Below are 19,355 nucleotides of genomic sequence, written 5' to 3' on the forward strand. Positions count from 1 at the left end.
CCCACCTGGCACGGTAGAGTCAATCAGACTGAGCTTTCACCAGGGAGTGGAGGTGAGAGTTGGCACCATGTGGGGAGGCACCTTTTCTGTGGCAATCAGGAACTGCTACTAACATCTTACAGATGCTGGGGGAAATAACATTTTTATTTCTACTTAATGATGACGTTCATCAAGAATGTATGCTTATAGTCTCTATATTAAGTGATTAGAGATAGAGCCTGTGCTTCAAGGAGTAATAAAAGTAATCATTCTGACTTAGATAAGAATGGGATACAGCAGCAGGGCACATGGAGGAGAGATCTGAAAAAGAGCAAGAAGAGTCAAACCCAGGACAGGGACAGGTTCTTCAGCTGTGTGTGGTTAAAGGCTTCACTGATTAATTAGGGGGTGAAGTGATTAAAGAGTCACATTTAATGTTTCTGTATTTGTGGCATGAATATTCATAGGTGTGTTTCTATATGTGCACTTAAGATAATTATTTAGAATATTCAATTTTCATTCCATTGTCATTTAAAAATTTTCCTTTTGTTTTTATAAGGTTTTTGAATAAGAACTTTTTTGGATAGTGCTATATGTGAGTATTTAGACAAAGCTGTATCAATAGATGTGGTTACTATATCTGCTTATAGGTCTATAACATTTCTGATAGTTAAAAAGTCAAAGTGGGAAAACTTTTGCTGAGACATGGCACAAGAGTTAAAAAGGCAAACCAGCACATAAATGTGTCTTATAAGGTAATAATAAACATACTAAAAATAGAAAAAATATAGAAGACATGAACTGTTTTTCATAGCTAGAAAAACAGAAAATGACTAGTAAACATAAGAAGAGAGTAATCTTACTCATAATCAAAGAAAGTAAGTGCTGTTAGGTGTCAATGATGGTAAAACTTGCCCAGTAAGCCATTTTTTAAAAAATAGATAATGCTCCTTTCAAACAAAAGGTAAACTGAAGATGCATCTTGGAAAATCATCTTAAATGTTGATGTATTGCATCCATTTGCACATTAATTGAGGATTTGAAAATTATGATCAGTAATCTACAGTGACTTTCATATTGAAATATTGCCAATGTGAATATTAACTTATATATTTTTCTGATAAAGTCTGGCTTGAGAAGTGTTTGGAGTTAAAGTGAATGTTCACATACTGAACCGTAAATAGTATCATAGCTGGGATATGTTACCATGAAAAGACCCTCGGGGATGCACCCTGTAACAAAGACCCAACAGGTGGGCCATTTTAATCTCCTCAGACTCAACTTATTGATGAGCACTTCCTAGATGGCCTTCAGAATGCCTGAGATATGAGATGTTTTTTCTCATAAGATGGTTGTGTTTCCAATAGAATTTATTATGTTCAGAGGGAAGCCACTCAAATTGAGGTTGGTGGCTGTCCAGTCCTTTTTCTCATTGCAGAAGTCATTGCTCTCACAGTACTCTCCAAGCTGGACCTTTCTGCTCCTGTTCTAAGATGCAGGAATAAACATTGTTTGGTTCTTAATCATAAGCAAAAGAAATCTCCTAACAGATTAAATCAGAAAGATATTGAGTAGAATATTAGGCAGAAGTCTGGACACCTAAGCTCAGGTTAAGAAGGAATAATGGAGTCTGGGTAAATCTTGGTACTCCAGCCAATTACTGTACAGAAAGTCTGTGAAAATATTGAACCCTAGGTATTCTTGTCTCCAGAAATGTTGCCCTTGAAAAATGGTTATGGCTGCCATGGCTACTTTATCACACAATTTTTTCACTGTTTCACTTTTGAGAGCATCATTAGCTTTGATTTAAAGTCTGAGGTAGGTTCAGATAGTGGATGAGGTTGTGTTGCATATCTGTAACAAAAGAGATGTGGATCATGAGCATGTGACTTTTGGCTTTAAATTGTAGGAATTGGGCTCTGCCTCCCACCAAGATTCATAATGTTCCAAAAGTACAACCAGTTTATTTTCTTTTACAGGGCAAGAATCCTTTGAATAAAAGACAAAATAAAAATGCACATCAGAAAATGTTATTTAATGTTGAAAGATATTACCAAACACTTAGAATCTGTCATCAGAAGGAAGGAGAAAATAGAAGAGGCAGCTAATGAAAATGTATTAATTTATTTTTCATTTAAGCAAGGAAGAAGTAACATTTAATTGATAATATAATAAATTAAGAAAGTTAGGTTGGAGTATGGTATTTAAAATTTTAGAAAAGAACCAGAAAATCACAGAAAAGTGAAGAAGAATAAAATTGATTTAAAAAAGATTCATATAAGGAGAAAATAACATGACAAGAACAAGACAGTCATAAGCATAATACAGGTACTAGTGCAGTAAAAAATTCACAGAATGGGCAAAAGCACATACACAAAATTTGATGACATTAAGAAGATTATAAAGCATAATTAAAAACTTTAATTCTGAAGTATTTGTTCTCTGGTTTTAAGACCAGCTTTGCAACTTACCGGTTATGGGGCCTTGGGAAAGTTATTTAAAGTTTTTTTGTCAGTTTTTCATTTACAAAATGGTATACAAAGCACATTTAGAAAGCTCAGAGCCAAATTTGCAAACTTAAATCCTTTAGAAAGAGAAAATTAATGAATTAAGTCTTTTCCAATTTTTTTAGGGGTACTGGGAATTCAACTCAGGACTCTGTGCTTGTGAGGAAGGTGCAGTGCCACTGAACTCAATCCCTGGCCCTGAATTAAGTCTTAATTAAAGGTGTACAGAACAAGAAAATCTAAAGTTTAAAAACGCAGTGAATTAATGAAGATAAGTAGACAAATTAATGAGCCCACAAACATAAACTCTAAAAATAATTGAACAGACAAATAAAATGAAACTGGCTATTTAGAAAAGAGGGAAAACTTAAAAGAAATTTTTAAAAATGAGACTTTTAGACTTGAGGTGGTGTGGCCATAGGGGTATAGTGTCAGCTTTATTGGTTTTTGGATATGCATAGGGGACTGGTGGGGCACACTTCTGGATGTGTTTGGGTGTGTCATGAAGGCATGGCATTGGTTTTTGTATGGTCCCTGGGCTTCCTTCTCTAGAACTATTCTTCTGCTCTGCCTCCTGGCCACCACGACCTAAACAGCTTTTCTCTACCACACCTGATGTTGCTGCCTTGGAGTCACCCAACTATAGATTGAAACAAAACATAAGCCCAAATAATCCTGTCTTCCTTTAATTTGTGAATGTCAGGTATTATGTCTCAGTGATGGGAAAAGTAACTAATACAGAAAATTGATACTGGAGAAGTGAGGTCATTGTTGGGATTGTATGTGACCATGTGATATAGAGGCCTTTGGAACTGGTTTTTGGAAGGAGTTTGGAAAAGTTTGGATATACTGGCTAGAGCAGCCCTAGCACACTATAAATGACTTGGTGTGGGCGATTCAGATCTAAGAAGACCAGGAGTGTCTGTAGAGATGTAGTGAGTAAAGCCAAGCTCAAGAGCTTTCAATTGGGAACAAGAACTTAGTGGCAATTGAACTAGAAGTCATGTATGTTGTACTCGTACAGAAATATATCCATCAAAAGATCGATAAAGAAAATGTGGTATTTATATACAATAGAGCACTACTGTACCATAAAGAAGATAAACTTTTAGGCATATGGATACACCTCAAGACCATAATTGTATGTAAAATAAATCAGACATACAAGTTTAAATATCACATTGTTTTTCTTGTGTTAGAAACCCAAAAGGTAAATAAGGAGCAAAATGGAGGATAGATATTGGGTAGTAAGAAGAACATGTTCAAATGGAAAGGGGAAGAAGAGAGGAGTGAGGGAGAAGGAAAGGAAAGGAAATGGGATTAAAAAGGAGAGAATGTAAGGGAAAAAAGGAAACAAAGCTTTTGTAAATGAGCAGAAGAGTTTTGAAGGGTGAGAGGGGAATGGGGAAAAGGTAAGAATTAAGATATATTATTTTCAGGTACAATTTCCCTATGATGAATGTGATCATTATGCACAGAAAATATGTACTAATGAAAAATAAAAAAATAATTACCCACTATAAAAAAGTGCCTTAAAATATTTATTTATTTTCTGATCCAAATGTGCTACATATTATGGAAATCTATACGCCAACCTATTAAGCATCTAAGAAAATAACCACCAGTAAATCATCTACTCCACAGGAAGTACAAATATGAGAACAGACCAGGTCACGAGGGAGTTCTGAGCTTCAGAGAAATTGTTACTCCATAAGAAACAGTAAATAAAGCCATAATCTAAGAAACTTGGTGAAATAGATGAAAAGGGATAAATCAAAATAAATATAAAGAGATATAAATATGTAAAGAACTTTACTTACTATCCTACTATTCTACAGGCTTTGTATCATGGATCGAATTTGAAAGCAGTTATAGACATGTATCGGGGATTAATCCACCGTGTTAAATATCGACTTGGCCTTTGGAGGACCAGACAAATTATTAACCTTGCAGAGCTAGAGGAATGGATGGACAGAAAAAAGTGTAAGTGATGTAGTCATTTCTGCTTTGAGTTTGGAATTAATTTAGACATTGAAGCTTTGCATATAATTGCCTATGACAAATAAAGATAGACTATATTTTATATTCCTGTAAGCTATTTTTATTTTAAGGTGGCATATTATATATTTAGATTGATTCATTAGGGTCTTCTCTTCATAAGCTATAGAAACCTCATTCTGCACAAACAAAGCACAAAAACAAATTTAGTGGAGAATACTGGGAAGATAGCTAAAGAATAAATATCAGACAATATGAATCACAGCTGCTGCAGAGATCTAGGGAACGGAAAATAGGGAAAAATATTTGCCTGTAGAGGATAGATTAGCACCTACAACTTAAAGACATTGGTTGCTCTGCTTTAAATTACATTCCAGGGAGACCTTTCTTGATTGGTTTAGCCCGAGTCATAAGTTTAGCACTTTGCACTGGGAAAGTCAGGAACCTTGAGAGTTACAGAGAGGCTCTATGCATTGCAGGAAGGGTTACACTCCAAAAGAAAATTTAAAAATTGGTACATAAAGATAGGTAATTGGCACTGAGCAGAAAAAATCCACCTGTAACCTATGGGTGTTGGGATTTCTTCCCAGAATGAAGTCCCCAATTTATAGCTTAATTCTCAGAGATCCCTAAATTCTATTTGTATTTGGTGAATCAAGTATTGTTTAGGATGAGGATAGATTATTAGACTCAGTATTTTGAGCAAAAAATTATGAAAGTAAGTTATATTTAATTAGAATCATCCTCTCATAGCTTTATAAAATTTTTGGTGAAGTCAGCTGATTATAAAATGTTTCACATGTTGGGCTATGAGTTGCATGAAGACAAGTACTATGTTCATCAATGAATAACTACTATTGCTAAAAACAAAGTTTTCATCGAGTTCATTTGTTATGATAAAACTGCGTATATTTTTACAAATGAGCAAAATAACCAGAATCTTCTGTGTTGGAGTGATTCCTTTTCTTTTGCTAGAGGTTGAGGAAGAAGTGTGTGTGTGTGTGTGTGTGTGTGTGTGTGTGTGAGAGAGAGAGAGAGAGAGAGAGAGAGAGAATTGATTTCTGACTAAGGAGCTCTTTGAATAAAAGTTTATAAAAAGGTGAGAGGTGACCCAGTAGAATAGGCAGAGGAAGAATGTTCCAGGCAGATGGAGCAGTAAGCCCCAGGGCTTTAATTGGAGGCTGCTAGTGTTAGAGGAAGCAAGGAGGTTGATATTACTGAAATTGTAAGTGAGAACAGAAAAAAATGGGACTGGAGAAGTAATGTGGAACACTGATTGTGTCCAATTTCATAGATCATTGTATTTTACCTCAAGAGAGTTGGGAAGCTATTGCTACACAGTGGACAGGAATCTATGGTAGAATTGATGTGGAACTTCTCTCTTCAGTACTTTTGCTGAGAATAGGCTGACATGAGGAAAAAACCAAAAAAAACTTCAGTTAGAACACATGGTGCTCTGTTTAATGTGGGATCTGAATGGTAAGATCATCTAATTCAAAAAAGAATTAATCAACCAAAGCATCCGTTTATATTGACAATGTAAGTTACCCTAATGTTCACAGGCTTTGCAAGTTCTCACTTGTTTTCATGTTCCTTAGAAAAATCTCCGTTGTTTTTGTTTATTGATTGCTAATTGGGTGATATGTTGAAAGATATCTGTGCATGTTTTAAAGCATATTTCAATCATTCAAAAATTTCATCAATTTTCATGGTTTAAGTTTTATATTCACCCCAGGTACACTAGTCTAGTATATAAATTATGCTTGTGTATTTTGCTGCAAGTTTGCTTGTAGGGCATAATATGCAGGTTAGAGGCATTGTTACCTATTAATGCAGTCGACAAAGTTTTAATGTTAGTATGTGCATCAATCTGATCTTATGAGAAACATCTAAAACTGATTGATTCCAAGAAAAACTAATAGATACATGTATTTTGTGAAGAATAAATGTATTTACATACTTAAAAAAAGGAAAAAGTAGCATTCTTTTATCTTAGTTTGGCTTTTTCCAGGATCAGATCCTGAGACAAGAATTCAAATACATCTAACTTATTTGGGAATGTGTCTCTGAAAATACTGTTAGTGGAATACAGAAGGAAAGCAAGAAAGGGACAGAAGTTAAAAAAAGAGAACTCAGGAAAACAGTGGAGGCTATTTCCCTCAAGTGCAAGGTGTTCATCTTCCAACTCTTGATTCTGGCTGAGGGCTCTCCAGTGGGGGTGGGGTCTTAATTTCCCACTCTGTGTGGCTTGGTGCATGGCTGAGCAGAGTGAAGCCCTGTGCCAGAAGGAGCCCTTAGGCAATGACATGCAAATGTTGGCACTTCCAGATTATCTCAGAATACACAGAAATGTAAGAGGCAAGGAGACATGGATTGAGGCACCAAAAGCAATGGCTTTAGTTTGCATATTTGAAAAGAGAAAAATGTGTAGATATACTAAGTATAAATTTGTTTTACTGCTGCATTTTAAGATCTAGAATAACTATAATATTTGGGGGATCAATAAATATTTCTTGAATGTGTTCATGTCTCATTTCTCTCTCCTTTGATTGAAAGAGTGAATGAGTACAAAATTGAAATCTGTAAGATTGAGTTCCAAGATGATAAAACTTCTGTTCCAAACCACTCTGATGCTTATTGTCATTGAGAACACATGTTTCAAAGCTAAGTCTGTGCTCATGAAACTGATTATTATTCAACATATACATGATGACAGGGACTGTCATCATGTATATGTTGAATAATAATCAGTTTCATGAGTTAATCCTATATACTTCTGAGGGGAGAATCAAAGTCATCTTTTTGAAAAAAATACATTTATTGTAGATGTATATGTACAAATTGTATGTGCAATGCTCTCAATACAGGAGACAGATGACAGATATCCTAGCTAAGTGATTTTCCATGGTAGTCTTGAGCAGGAGTGGCAATGTACCTTAAGCAAGGAAGTAAGAACACATGAACTCAGAGGGCAAAATGTAGACATTGCTCCTAATTAGGGAACAAATTGGACACAGAATAAGCAGTCCAACATGGAATCAGCAATTTAAGCAGTTAGAATGTGAGTTGGAAGCCTAAAACAAGATGAAAAATTAGAGGAGTTAATAAATGGATACTGAATGGGTCAACAAGAGCCTGACCCACAGAAATCCTAACATTGCTGGTAAGGATGTGAACAAAAAGGAACTCTCATACATTGCTCGTGGGAATGCAAATTGGTACAACCATTATAGGGAACAGTATGGTGGTTTCTCTAAAAACCAAAAAGAAATTCATCATGTGATCCAACTATCCTACTTCTGGGTATAAATCCACAGTAAATAATAAGCATGTCAAAGAGATACCTGCATCCCTGTGTTTTTTGAAGCATTATTCACAATAGCTAAGATACAGAATCACTGGAGGTGCCCGCTGACAGATGAATGAATAAAGAAAAAGAATATTTGAGTTTCATTGAGCCATAAGGAAGAATGAATTCTTATCCTTTGCAGCAAGATGGAGATGGACCTGGAGGATATTATGCTAAGTAATATGAGCCAGATGCAGGCAGACATATTCGATCTTAATTATGAAATTAAAAATAGGTCAACCTGAAAGTGGAATGGTGACTATCAGTTTGGGAAGTGGGTATTGAGAGTAGAGAAAAGGAGGTTGGATTTGATCAGTGAATACTGTATACACATATTGAAATACCACACTGAACCCCATTAATAGGTACAATGGCTACATCTTAATCAAAAATAAAATTGAAAAGCTATGTCTTATGATGTGGTTTGAGCATTGAGATGTGTAGCCTGTGATCACTGGTCATGCAGCCAGAGTGGAGGAACCTGGTATTCTCCTGGGGGAATGCAGTTTGGTTTCACTGCAGTGGAATGGAGGAAGGAGGGGAGAGCACTGCTGTCTAGCATTTGCAGAGCTTCTCCAGTCATGGAGGCTTTTCATTAGACATGAGAATAAAGCTGGAGCCAAAATTCCTTCAAATCCAAATAAACCTTTCAGGTGGCTTATACTTGTACATTACTCATAAAAAAATATTTCCTTTTATTCTTTTAGTTTATGAAACAGTGTTTGCCAAGAGAGGAGACTGGCAAGGATTAGAAAGAAGCAAGCTCCTTAAGTACTTCAATGACTGTGGTCATTTCCCAACCCAGGAACAAATAGATGATCATTGGGACATGACCTGTAGAGGTGAGTAGTTTCTCATTTCTCTTTTTTCTTTTTTTCCTTCCATTTCCTTCCGTCTTCTAACCTTGCTTTTCTTTCCTGTTCTTTCTCTTACTTTTGTTTTAAAAGGTTTTGTCCTTAAAATTCTTTGCACCTGAGCTTAGTATACTGAAGAAAGACAGGTTGAAAGAAGTTAATAATAATTTTTTGGAGGTAGTGATGATTTTAGCTTTTGTAACTTTTAAATATATATTTTGATATGATGTAAGTTACAGCTAGCTGAGTATATAATCAATCACCAGATTTTAAATATTGATGCTAAAAATCTTTTTCCTGAACAGATTTGGAACTGATGAACATAGTCGAGATTAAATATATAAACATCATAATCTTTTAATATAACAGAATTTTACAGTAAGGGAATAATTTACTTTCTGAACTGTTAATAAAGGATAGTATTGCCTGAGACTGTTTAATACATCATATAGAGGAACATTTCTTTCCTTAAATCTAATGGAGGGATGGGAATTGTAATTAGGGTGTGAGAAATCCCAGTGCATTTTCCTTAACACCTTAAGCTTCTTCTTGATTTTCCTTTATTTCACTTCCTAGATTTATGGAAGTATAATTGACAAAAACACTCAAGGTGATAATTCTATATATACATACATTATGTAATGATTACCCCAATCAAGCTAATCAACATACCTATCATCACGCATAGTTGCCCTCTGTTTGAGTGATGTGTGTGTATGTGTGTGTGTGTGTGTGTATGTGTTGAGGACACTTAAGATCCTCTTTATTCTTCCAATCAGTGAACATAGGATGCCTTTCCATTTATTTATGTCTTCAATTTCTTCCATCCATACCTTTATGGTCTTAATTGTAGAGACCTTTCACCTTCTTGTTTAAATTTATTCCTAAGCATTTTATGTTTCTTGATGCTATTATACATGGAATTATTTTCTTAATTTCTTATTCAGATAATATATTGTTAATACAGAGGAATACAACTTATTTTTATATATTGTTTTCACTATATTATGTTGTTAGGGCCTTCTGATATGTTCAGGAATGATGTGTTCATAATTTAATCAGGTTGAAAAGATAAACATTTCAAGACCTTTTTTGATGTGGAAAAAGGGCTCTCTCTAGTAGGAAGGTGTATTAGTTTTCTTAAGTTGCTGGGAAAAATGCCTGCCGGACACAACTTAATGGAGAAAAGTTCAGAGATTTTAGTCCATGGTTGGTTGGCTCCAAGGCAGGACAAATGACGAAAAGGCATGGAGAGCAAAGCTGCCCACCTCATGGCAGCTCTGAAAAGTGAGAGATGGAAAGAGCCAGAAAGGAACGGGCCAGAGACCAGATACTGGCCCCAAGTTCATCCCACATTGACCCACTCAGACACATCCAGAAGTGTGGCTTGCTAAATTGACAATCAAGATTAACCATCGCAGAAGGTGTGAATAAAGTCAGAATATCAAGACTGACGCTTCATTATAGTTTTACAGTTCCCTTCCTTCATCCTTAGTCCACATTTATCCAGTTCTTTACTTGTGGACTTTCTTTTGACACTGTTATATCCCTCACACTTAGAACAATTTTCTCAACTTTGATAGATATTTATTTAACTTTGGTAGATATTTATTGAAAGCAGCATCCAAATCATTTTTCATTTCAGTCGTCATGACTAGTTTGTTTAACTTTATATTAATGACAAAAATTCTGAATATAGAAGATGTGGAAAATACTGTAATTCATAAAATTTCTAAGAAATAGCAATAATGAACATCTGATATATATTTTTCCAGTTTTTCTGCGCATATGAAATTATTTTTATGGAAATTTTGTATTTCTTACATATTATTTGAACATCTGATTCTTTTGCATTATAATATTCATGTTTCCAAGCTATAAATATATTTTATAACATTATTTATGATTGAATAATAATCTTAAGAATGTTCCATACTGTACTTACTCATATATTTGTTTCCTTTTAATAATAAATAATAAAATTTTAAAAATCAAATGCAGCAAAATCTAATCAATCAAATATTTCAGATATTTACACATTAGTGTTAGTAACAAAACATTGTGATTTTTTTTTGAAGTTAATACAGTAGTTCCATAGGGATAATTTCATTTACTGATTACTTTAGAATATCACAGAGTGAATTAGATTTAGAGCATGGCTTTGGTATTAGCTTGCCTGGTGATATGGTTTATATCGAGATGTCCGCCTTAAGCCTCATGTGGGCTTTTGAGAGGTGACTGGATCATGGGGACTTCACAGTCATGAGTGGATACATCCATTGATGAACTGTTAGCTAAATGTGGTGTTGGGAGGGAGAGCCGGGTGACCAGAGGCATGGAATGGGCAGTGTGGCCTAGAAGGACCTGTCTCCCCCGCTGCCCCTCCCTTCACTCTCTCTGCTTCCTACCACCATGCCATGAGCAGCATTTCCTCTTCCATGCCGCTGTGCCACACTGTCCTGGCTTGGAGCCAGGTATGGATTGAAACCTCTACAAACTGTGAGTGGAAGTAAACCTTCCTCCCTTAAGTTGCGGGTGTCAGGTATTTTGTCCCTGAGATGAAAAAAAGTGATGAAGACATCTGGCTGTACCACTTACTAGCTGTTTTGGGACAAGCTATTTATCCCTCCTGTGCCTTGTTCTTTTCAACTATAAAAGGAAGATAATGCTTAAGTCATTGGAAGGTTGTGAGAGTTAAATGAAATCACTGATGCAAAACATATAATCTATTTTAAGTGCTCAGTAAATGTTCTTATTATTCACTATAAACTTTATATATTCTTATTAGTATATTTCTAATAGTCATTTTTATTTTGACAATGTTTAAATATTGAACCTAATTGTATATTGATTCATTTTTATAGAGATTTTCATTTAAATACCATCCATTGTCTTCCATCTATATAGCAATCTGTTTCAATTATTGTAATGAATTTGTGCTAAAGAAGGTGATATACTTATTTATGCTGATTGTACAGATGAGGGAACTAAGGCTCAGAAAGAGACTTTTCCAAGTTCATTGATAAGCTGAAACCTTAACTCTGTCCATTCAATCCAAAGTCTGTGCTCTTTTGGCTTTATTACGTGCTAGTATTTAAAAAATCAATGCTACAAAACCATCATTAGATAGATGATTAAAACATTCTTGAAAGTAAGGGCTGCCTTTTAGTAACCTTTTACAGACTAGCTTAATGCTATGTGATGCAGTAAGTTTTATGTAAATGATTGAGTCTATTAAAATGTTACAAAATTTATAATTTTCAAAAGAAAACTTCACTTTAAAACATTTTGTTTGGGAAGCCTTCTCTTATAGAGGGCACTACGATTTTAATTTATGTCTAATTATATTGCTCCATCCTGTTAAAAATTCTTTTGATGCATAGAAAGCTTTCATTTAAAATAGAGAAAATATTCTAACATAATGATAAGAAAACAAGATTTATGGGAAAAAGGGCAAAAGTAATGGGTTTCTTTTTGCTAGTGATATATATTCTATTTTTAAGAGCATTGGATTTTATGCATTTTTAGATTGTCAGTCATCTTCATTCATACTGACTTTTTTGATTGTGGGTAATAGCTGCAGATGTGCAACCTACGCATTTTCTCATCCCGTAGAACATTTCACCTAATGCATTATAGTTAATTCAGTTGATTAATTTCTTCAGTGTATGACACCATGTCGGTCAGATTCCTAAAGCTGTCTGTATGTCTTCAGATATTTTTAGCTTTTTTTCATTCTTTATTCTTATCACTATGGTAACAACAAAAAATTGTGAGTGAGGACATGATTTTTGTCTGAAAATCTTCTTTTGGGGGAATGAAGCAACTTTGGGCTGCATGTATGGACTGATCTTAAAAGCTACAAACTCTGCAAACATGAAAACCTCTACTTGAATGCATTTAAATCCCAAGGAAGGAAACTAGTAGCAATAGAATAACATAAGTCAAAATAAGGAAAATAATATACCGTGATTCTGTATTACATATTCACACAACAGCCTCCTCTTTAGAAGTCTGAACTTTGAAGGTTTCTCAGTATTTTTCCAACATGCAAATAGAACTTTCATTTATTTTCTGCAGTTAAATTAATCAGAAAACTCAACAGTGAAGATACATTCATTTTTTTAGTGTGGAACCCTAGACAGTAATCTTAAAAAGATGCAAGGTATGTGTATATTATTTAGCCTGTCCTTATACTTTCTGTTTGTGCAAACTGTAGCCTGTGAAGTGATGTGAATTTGTTTTAGACTCCCTGCCTAGTTAGTGGCAAATCGTAACTACATCCTGGGCCTCCTTTACCTCTGAGCACATCATCTGCCCCCACAAGCTGGCAAGGCTGTATTTTCTGATACTTTATCAAAACATGGTGTTGTGTTATTAAATGGGAAACATACAGTTATTTTTTCTCTTATTTTTCACATGAACAGGCACTCTAACAAAGTTTTAATAATACAGAAAATGGATTTAAAGGACCTTTAAAAAGATGATAGAGGACTCTAGGGCATAAGCAATATGAGACTGAAAAACTCTCATGGGAAAAGGACCAAGTATCAGAAAATATGTTATAAAGCTACTATTTTAAATAACTTGTAAAAGTGAAACTTAACATATTTCTTCATAAAACATTTGGAAAATACACACTAAAACAAAAGGAAAAATGAGTAATCCTGGCAATTTTCTGTTTCAGATGGCCTGAGGCTGCTGACCAGGCTTCAAGCTAGCATAGGTAGCCAGGATTTCCCAGGCCTCGCCAGGCAGCCCTTAGTATTTGTGGAATGTATCTGGTAATTTGTCTTCCTTATTAATGCAATAAAAATGCAATCCCACTCTACATATAGTGGTGGCAGAAATCTTAATCCATGAACCCAGTGGTTTTCTATAATGTCTTATTTTTTAATTTTTAGCTTTCATTCACCAGAGGTTTAATTTCCGGCAATTTGGCTTTTCATTGTATTTTCTTGATACTGCTAAGGGTGGTGGGCAGGCAATCTCAAATGTTGCCAAGGCCTCAGGCAACTGATCTGTCTTTCATGTCTGTAGGTCTGCCATTTCTGGAAATAGCTTGCAAGTGGGATCATGCAATATGTAGTCTATTCTGACTGGTGCCTGACGCTTACCAATGTTTTTGAGGTTTATCCATGCTGTTCAATTTAAGATCATTTCATTCTCTTTTTATTTCCAAATAATGTTCCAGTGTATGGACAAGCCACATTTAGTTTAATCATCAGTTGATGGATATTTGAATTGTATCTAGTATTTTATTATAATGAGTAATGGTACTATGAACATAGCTATATTTTATTGTATTTTTATTTGCATTTCTCTTTTGATGAATTTTGTTGAGCATTTTCTCAAGTGCTTAGTAGACATTTGTATATCTTCTATAGAGGAATCTATTCAAAATTTTATTGTTTTAATTGAGAGCTTTGTTTTCTTAAATTACTAGTGTTCTTTCCATCCTGGCTATTAATTTCTTATCAGATATATAATATGGTATATTATGTAAATATATTTTTCCCAATCTGAGCTTTATCTTTCCATTTTCTTAACAGTATGTCTGAAGACCAAAAGTTTTTATGTTTTGTGAAGTCTAGTTCCTCATTTTTCCACACACTGGAGTAGGTATTTGGTGTAATATCTAAGAAATTTTTGCTTGCCACAAAATAACAAAGATTTGCATCCATGTTTTTGTTTCTGATATTTTATTGTTTGTGGTTATTTTCTTTTAAATTATTTGCATATTAGAATATAAAGTGCTTTTCTGCATGTAGTTCGAACTTGCTGTTTGTAATGCAGTCTGACAAACTATGTCATTTGAAGTCTTTAGTTCATTTGCATAGGTAAAATAATAGATATGGTTGGATTTATATGTGTCATTTTACTGTTTGTTTTATGTCATTCACATCTCTATAATCCATTCCTTCTTTACTGCTTTCATGTGCATTGTGTATGCATACTTTTAGTTTACCATTGCAATTGCATTGTGAATTTTTAAACAAAAATTGTTTTAGTTGTATCTCTATAACTAAAGGAATTGAAATATGCAATTTAATTTATTACAACATTGTTTCGGTTTATATTAAAATAGTTCCAGTGGTACATAGCAACTCTGCTTCAAAATAGCTGCATGCCAGTTTTCCCCCTTTTTGCTATTACTGTCATGTGTATCACATATATAAAATTTATAAACCTAGCAATAGTTTCATAATTATGTTCTTATGTAATCATACAGTTTTAAGGCAGTTAGAAAAAAATGTGAAAATGTTTTATGTAGTTTATATATATGAATACATTTACTATTTCCTTTGCTGTTCATTATTTCTCTGAATATGAGTCACCATCTGGTATCTTTTCCTTTCAGTGGTGTTCTAACAGTGAATTCTTTTTTTTTCTTTTTAATTCTTTTATTGGTACATTTTAGGTATACAATACGTTTACATTTATCATTGGGTGCTTGTACCTGTACGTGATGTATCTTAGTTCTTATTTTTATCCCCATTACCTGTGCACCATTCACCCCTCCACCCTTCCCTATTTACATAGGTTTTGTTTCCATTTTTTTCTTTTCTCATAATTATTCCTTTCCCTTCTTCCCTTTCCCCTTCCCCTCCCACCACCCCTACACCTTTGAACCTTTTCCTATTTCAAATTATCAATTATTCATTTTAATCATTTTAATCCTTATTTACACTTTCAGTTTCTCACACTAGAGAAACTATTTGGTATTTACACGTGTGTCCTATTTATTTCACTTAAGAGTATGGACTCAATATGCATCCATTTAGCTATAAATATCTCTAGTTTCTCATTCTTTATGGCTGAGTAGTACTCCATTTTATTTAAACACACACACACACACACACATCTTCTTTATCCGGTTTCTAGTTGATGGCCACTTGGGATATTTCCAAACTTTAGCTATGACAAACTGTGCCGCTATAAACATAGGTGCACATATATCACTGTGATACGATTCTTGTAATTCTTTTGGGAAGATACCCAGCAGGGAAATAGCTGGGTCAAATGGGACCTCTAGCCCTAGTTCTTTGAGGTATCTCCATACTGATTTCCACAGTGGTTGCACCAGTCTGCACTCCCACCAACAATGGAGAAGGGTTCCTTTCTCCCCACACCCTGCCAGCATTTGTTATTGGTTGATTTCATGATAGCAGCCATTCTTTCTGGGGTAAGGTGGAATCTCAGTGTTGTTTTCTTCTGCATCTCTGGAATGACCAGTGATGTCGAACATTTTTTCATATATTTATTTGCTACTTTTACTTCTCTGTCTGTTCATTTCAGATGCCCATTTATGAATTGCATCTTTGAATTTGGGGGGGGGGGTCTGATTTTTTTCAAATCTTTATATATTCTCAATAGTAGACCTTTGTCTGAGGTACAGCTGCTAAAAATTTCTGTGTTGGTGGTTTCTCTCTCTCTCTTTTTTTTTTTTTGTATTAAATTCTTTTATTGGTACATTGTAGGTATACAACACAATTACATTTCTCATTGGGAATTGTACCTTTATATAATACATCTTGGTTCTTATCTTTTCCCCATTCCTAGCCCTCCCTTCACCCCCTCCACTCTTCCCTATTTACAAAGAGTTTATTTCCATTTTTTCCATTTCTCATCATTTTTTCCTTTCCCTTCTTTCCTTTCCCCTGCCCCTCCACTACCCCTACCCCTTTGGACCTTTTCTTCCTATTTTGCATTATTGATTATTCATGCTAATCATTGGTACATTTTAGGTATACAATATAATGACATTCATCATTGGAAATTTGCACCTTTACATAATCTCTCTTGGTTCTCATTTTTCACCCTTGCCCAGCCCTCCCTTCAACCCCTCCAGTCCTCCCTATTTACAAAGATTTTGTTCCTATTTTTCCATTTTCTCATATTAATCCCATTCCCTTCTATCCTTTCCCCTAGCCCTCCCACTTCCTTCCCCTTTGCCCCTTTTCTTCCTATTTCACATTACCTATTATACATTTAGTCCTTATTTACACTTTCAGTTTCTCACACCAGAGAAACTATTCGGTATTTACACATGTCCTATTTATTTCACTTAAGAGTATCACCTCAATGTGCATCCACGTAGCTATAAATGTCTCTAATTTCTCATTTTTTATGGCTGAGTAGTACTCCATTTTATTAAAAAAACCACATTTTCTTTATCCAGTCTCCAGTTGATGGGCATTTGGGCTGTTTCCAAGTTTTAGCTATTACAAACTGCGCTGCTATGAACATGGGTGCACATATATCACTGTGGTATGATTCTTTTAATTCTTTGGGGAAGATCCCCAGCAGTGGAATAGCGGGGTCAAATGGGACTTCCAGTCCTAGTTCTTTGAGGTATCTCCATACTGATTTCCACAGTGCTTGCACCAGTCTACACTCTCACCAGCAGTGGAGCAGGGTTCCTCTTTCCCCACAGCCCCGCCAGCATTAGTTGTTGATTGATTTCATGATAGCAGCCATTCTTTCTGGAGTGAGGTGGAATCTCAGCATTGTTTTCATTTGCATCTCTCCAATGACCAGTGATGTTGAACATTTTTTCATATATTTCTTTGCTATTTCTACTTCTTTGTTTGAGAAATGTCTGTTCATTTCAGATGCCCAATTTTGGATTGGGTCTTTAAATTTGGGAGGTCTGATCTTTTTAAGTTCTTTATAGATTTGAGATAGTAGACCTTTGTCTGAGGAAGAGCAGGTGAAGATGTTTTCCCACATTGTGGGTTGTCTCTTCACACTGCTGGTGGTTTCTCTTGCTGTGCAGAAGCTTTTTAATAAGAAGAGATCCCATTTGTTGATTGTTTGTGCTAGTTCACGGGCAACTGAGGTTTTGTTTATAAAATCTTTTCCTACACCGATGTCTTCAAGGGTTCTACCTAACCTCTGTTCCAACTGTTCAGAGTTTCTATTTTAATATTTAGATCTTTAATCCATTTAGATTTTAGTTTAGTGCATGGTGAGAGATATAGGTCTAGTTTTAATCTTTGGCAAGTTGAAGCCCAATTTTTCCAGCACCATTTATTAAAGAGGCTATCTTTCCTCCAGTGAGGGTGTTTGGCTCCTTTGTCTAAGATGAGATGGCTGAGTGTGTCAGGCATTGTTTCTGCACCTTCTAATCTGTTCCACTGGTCCTCAAGTCTGTTTCTTTGCCAGTACCATGTTGTTTTTATCACAGTAGCTTTGTAGTATACTTGCAGGTTGGGGATTGTGATACCCCCTGCCATGTCTCTGTTACCTAGAATTGCTTTTGCTATTCTGGGTCTCTTCTTGTTCCCAGTGAATTTTTGGATTGTTTTCTCGAAGTCTATGAAGTATGCTGCTGGGATCTCAATTGGAATTGCATTAAACCTATATAGCAGTTTTGGAAGTATGGCCATTTTCACTCTATTAATCCTTCCTACCCAGGAGCAGGGGATGTCTGTCCATTTTCTGATATCATCTTCAATCTCTCTTTTCAGAGTGCCATAGTTTTCAGAGAAGAGGTCTTTGATTTCTTTCGTTAGGGTGACTCTTAGGTATTTCACTTTTTGGATGCTATTGTGAAAGGAATTATTTTCCCTATTTCTCTCTCAGTGAGTCTGTCATTGGTGTAGAGGAAAGCTATTGATTTTTGTGTGTTGACCTTGTAACCAGCTACTTGACTGAATTTGGTTATGAAGTCTAGAAGACTTTTGGTGGAGTTCTTGGGGTCTTCTATGTAGAGTATCATGTCATCTGCAAATAATGACAATTTGTCTTCTTCATTACCTATCTTTATTCCTTTTATTTCTTTCTCTTGTCTAATTGCCATGGCTAATGTTTCCAGAACTATATTGAACAAGAGTGGTGATAGTGGACATCCTTATCTTGTTCCTGATTTTAGTGTGAAGGATTTCAGTTTTTGACCATTTAGTATGATATTGGCTGTTGGTTTTTCATAGATGGCTTCTATCAGTTTGAGGTAGAGACCATCTATTCCAATTTTTTGTAGGGTTTTTATCATAAATTCATGTTGGATTTTCTCAAATGCTTTTTCTGCGTCTATGGAGATAATCATATGGTTTTTGTCCTTGGCTCTATTGATATAGTGTATTACATTAATTGATTTTCATATATTGAACCATCCCTGCATCCCTGGGATGAATCCCACTTGATCAGGGTGTATGATCTTCTTGATGATCTTCTGCATTCTGTTTGCCATTATCTTATTAAGGATTTTTGCATCTATGTTCATTAGTGAGATTGGCCTATAGTTCTCTTTTTCAGTTGGGTCTTTCTCTGCTTTGGGGATCAAGGTGATGCTTGCTTCCAGGAATGAATTTGGGAGTATTGCTTCCCTTTCAATTTCATTGAAGAGTTTAAACAGTAGTGGCAGCAGTTCCTCTCTAAATGTCTTGTAGAATTCAGCAGTGAAGCCATCAGGGCCTGCCCTTTTCTTAGTTGATAAGTTATTAATTACATTTTCAATTTCATTGGTTGATATTGGGTTGTTCAGAATTTTTAGGTATTCTTCATTCAACTTTGGTGATTCATATGTATCTAGGAATCTGTCCATTTCTTCTGTGTTGTCCATCTTATTGGTGTATAGGTTCTGGAAGTAGGTATTGATGATCCTCTGGATTTCTGCTGAGTCTGTTGTAATTTCACCCTTTTCATTCCTAATTGCATGGATTT

The 19,355-nt window shown here is 35.1% G+C and overlaps 1 protein-coding gene across 1 annotated transcript in view; it reads left to right on the top strand.

The window, feature by feature from the left end:
* The window catches only part of Iqcm (IQ motif containing M), a 274,753-nt gene that overhangs the window by 110,818 nt on the left and 144,580 nt on the right, over window positions 1-19,355 (top strand). Inside the window, exons 6-7 of the mRNA XM_021247888.2 lie at window positions 4,325-4,469; window positions 8,541-8,675. Coding sequence (XP_021103547.2) covers window positions 4,325-4,469; window positions 8,541-8,675 — 280 coding nt within the window. The remainder of the gene's footprint in view (window positions 1-4,324; window positions 4,470-8,540; window positions 8,676-19,355) is intronic.

Source organism: Heterocephalus glaber, unplaced genomic scaffold (genome assembly GCF_053883595.1).
Source record: "Heterocephalus glaber isolate CG9 unplaced genomic scaffold, H.glaber_assembly_v1.0 deba00000613, whole genome shotgun sequence".
NCBI lineage: Eukaryota > Metazoa > Chordata > Mammalia > Rodentia > Bathyergidae > Heterocephalus > Heterocephalus glaber.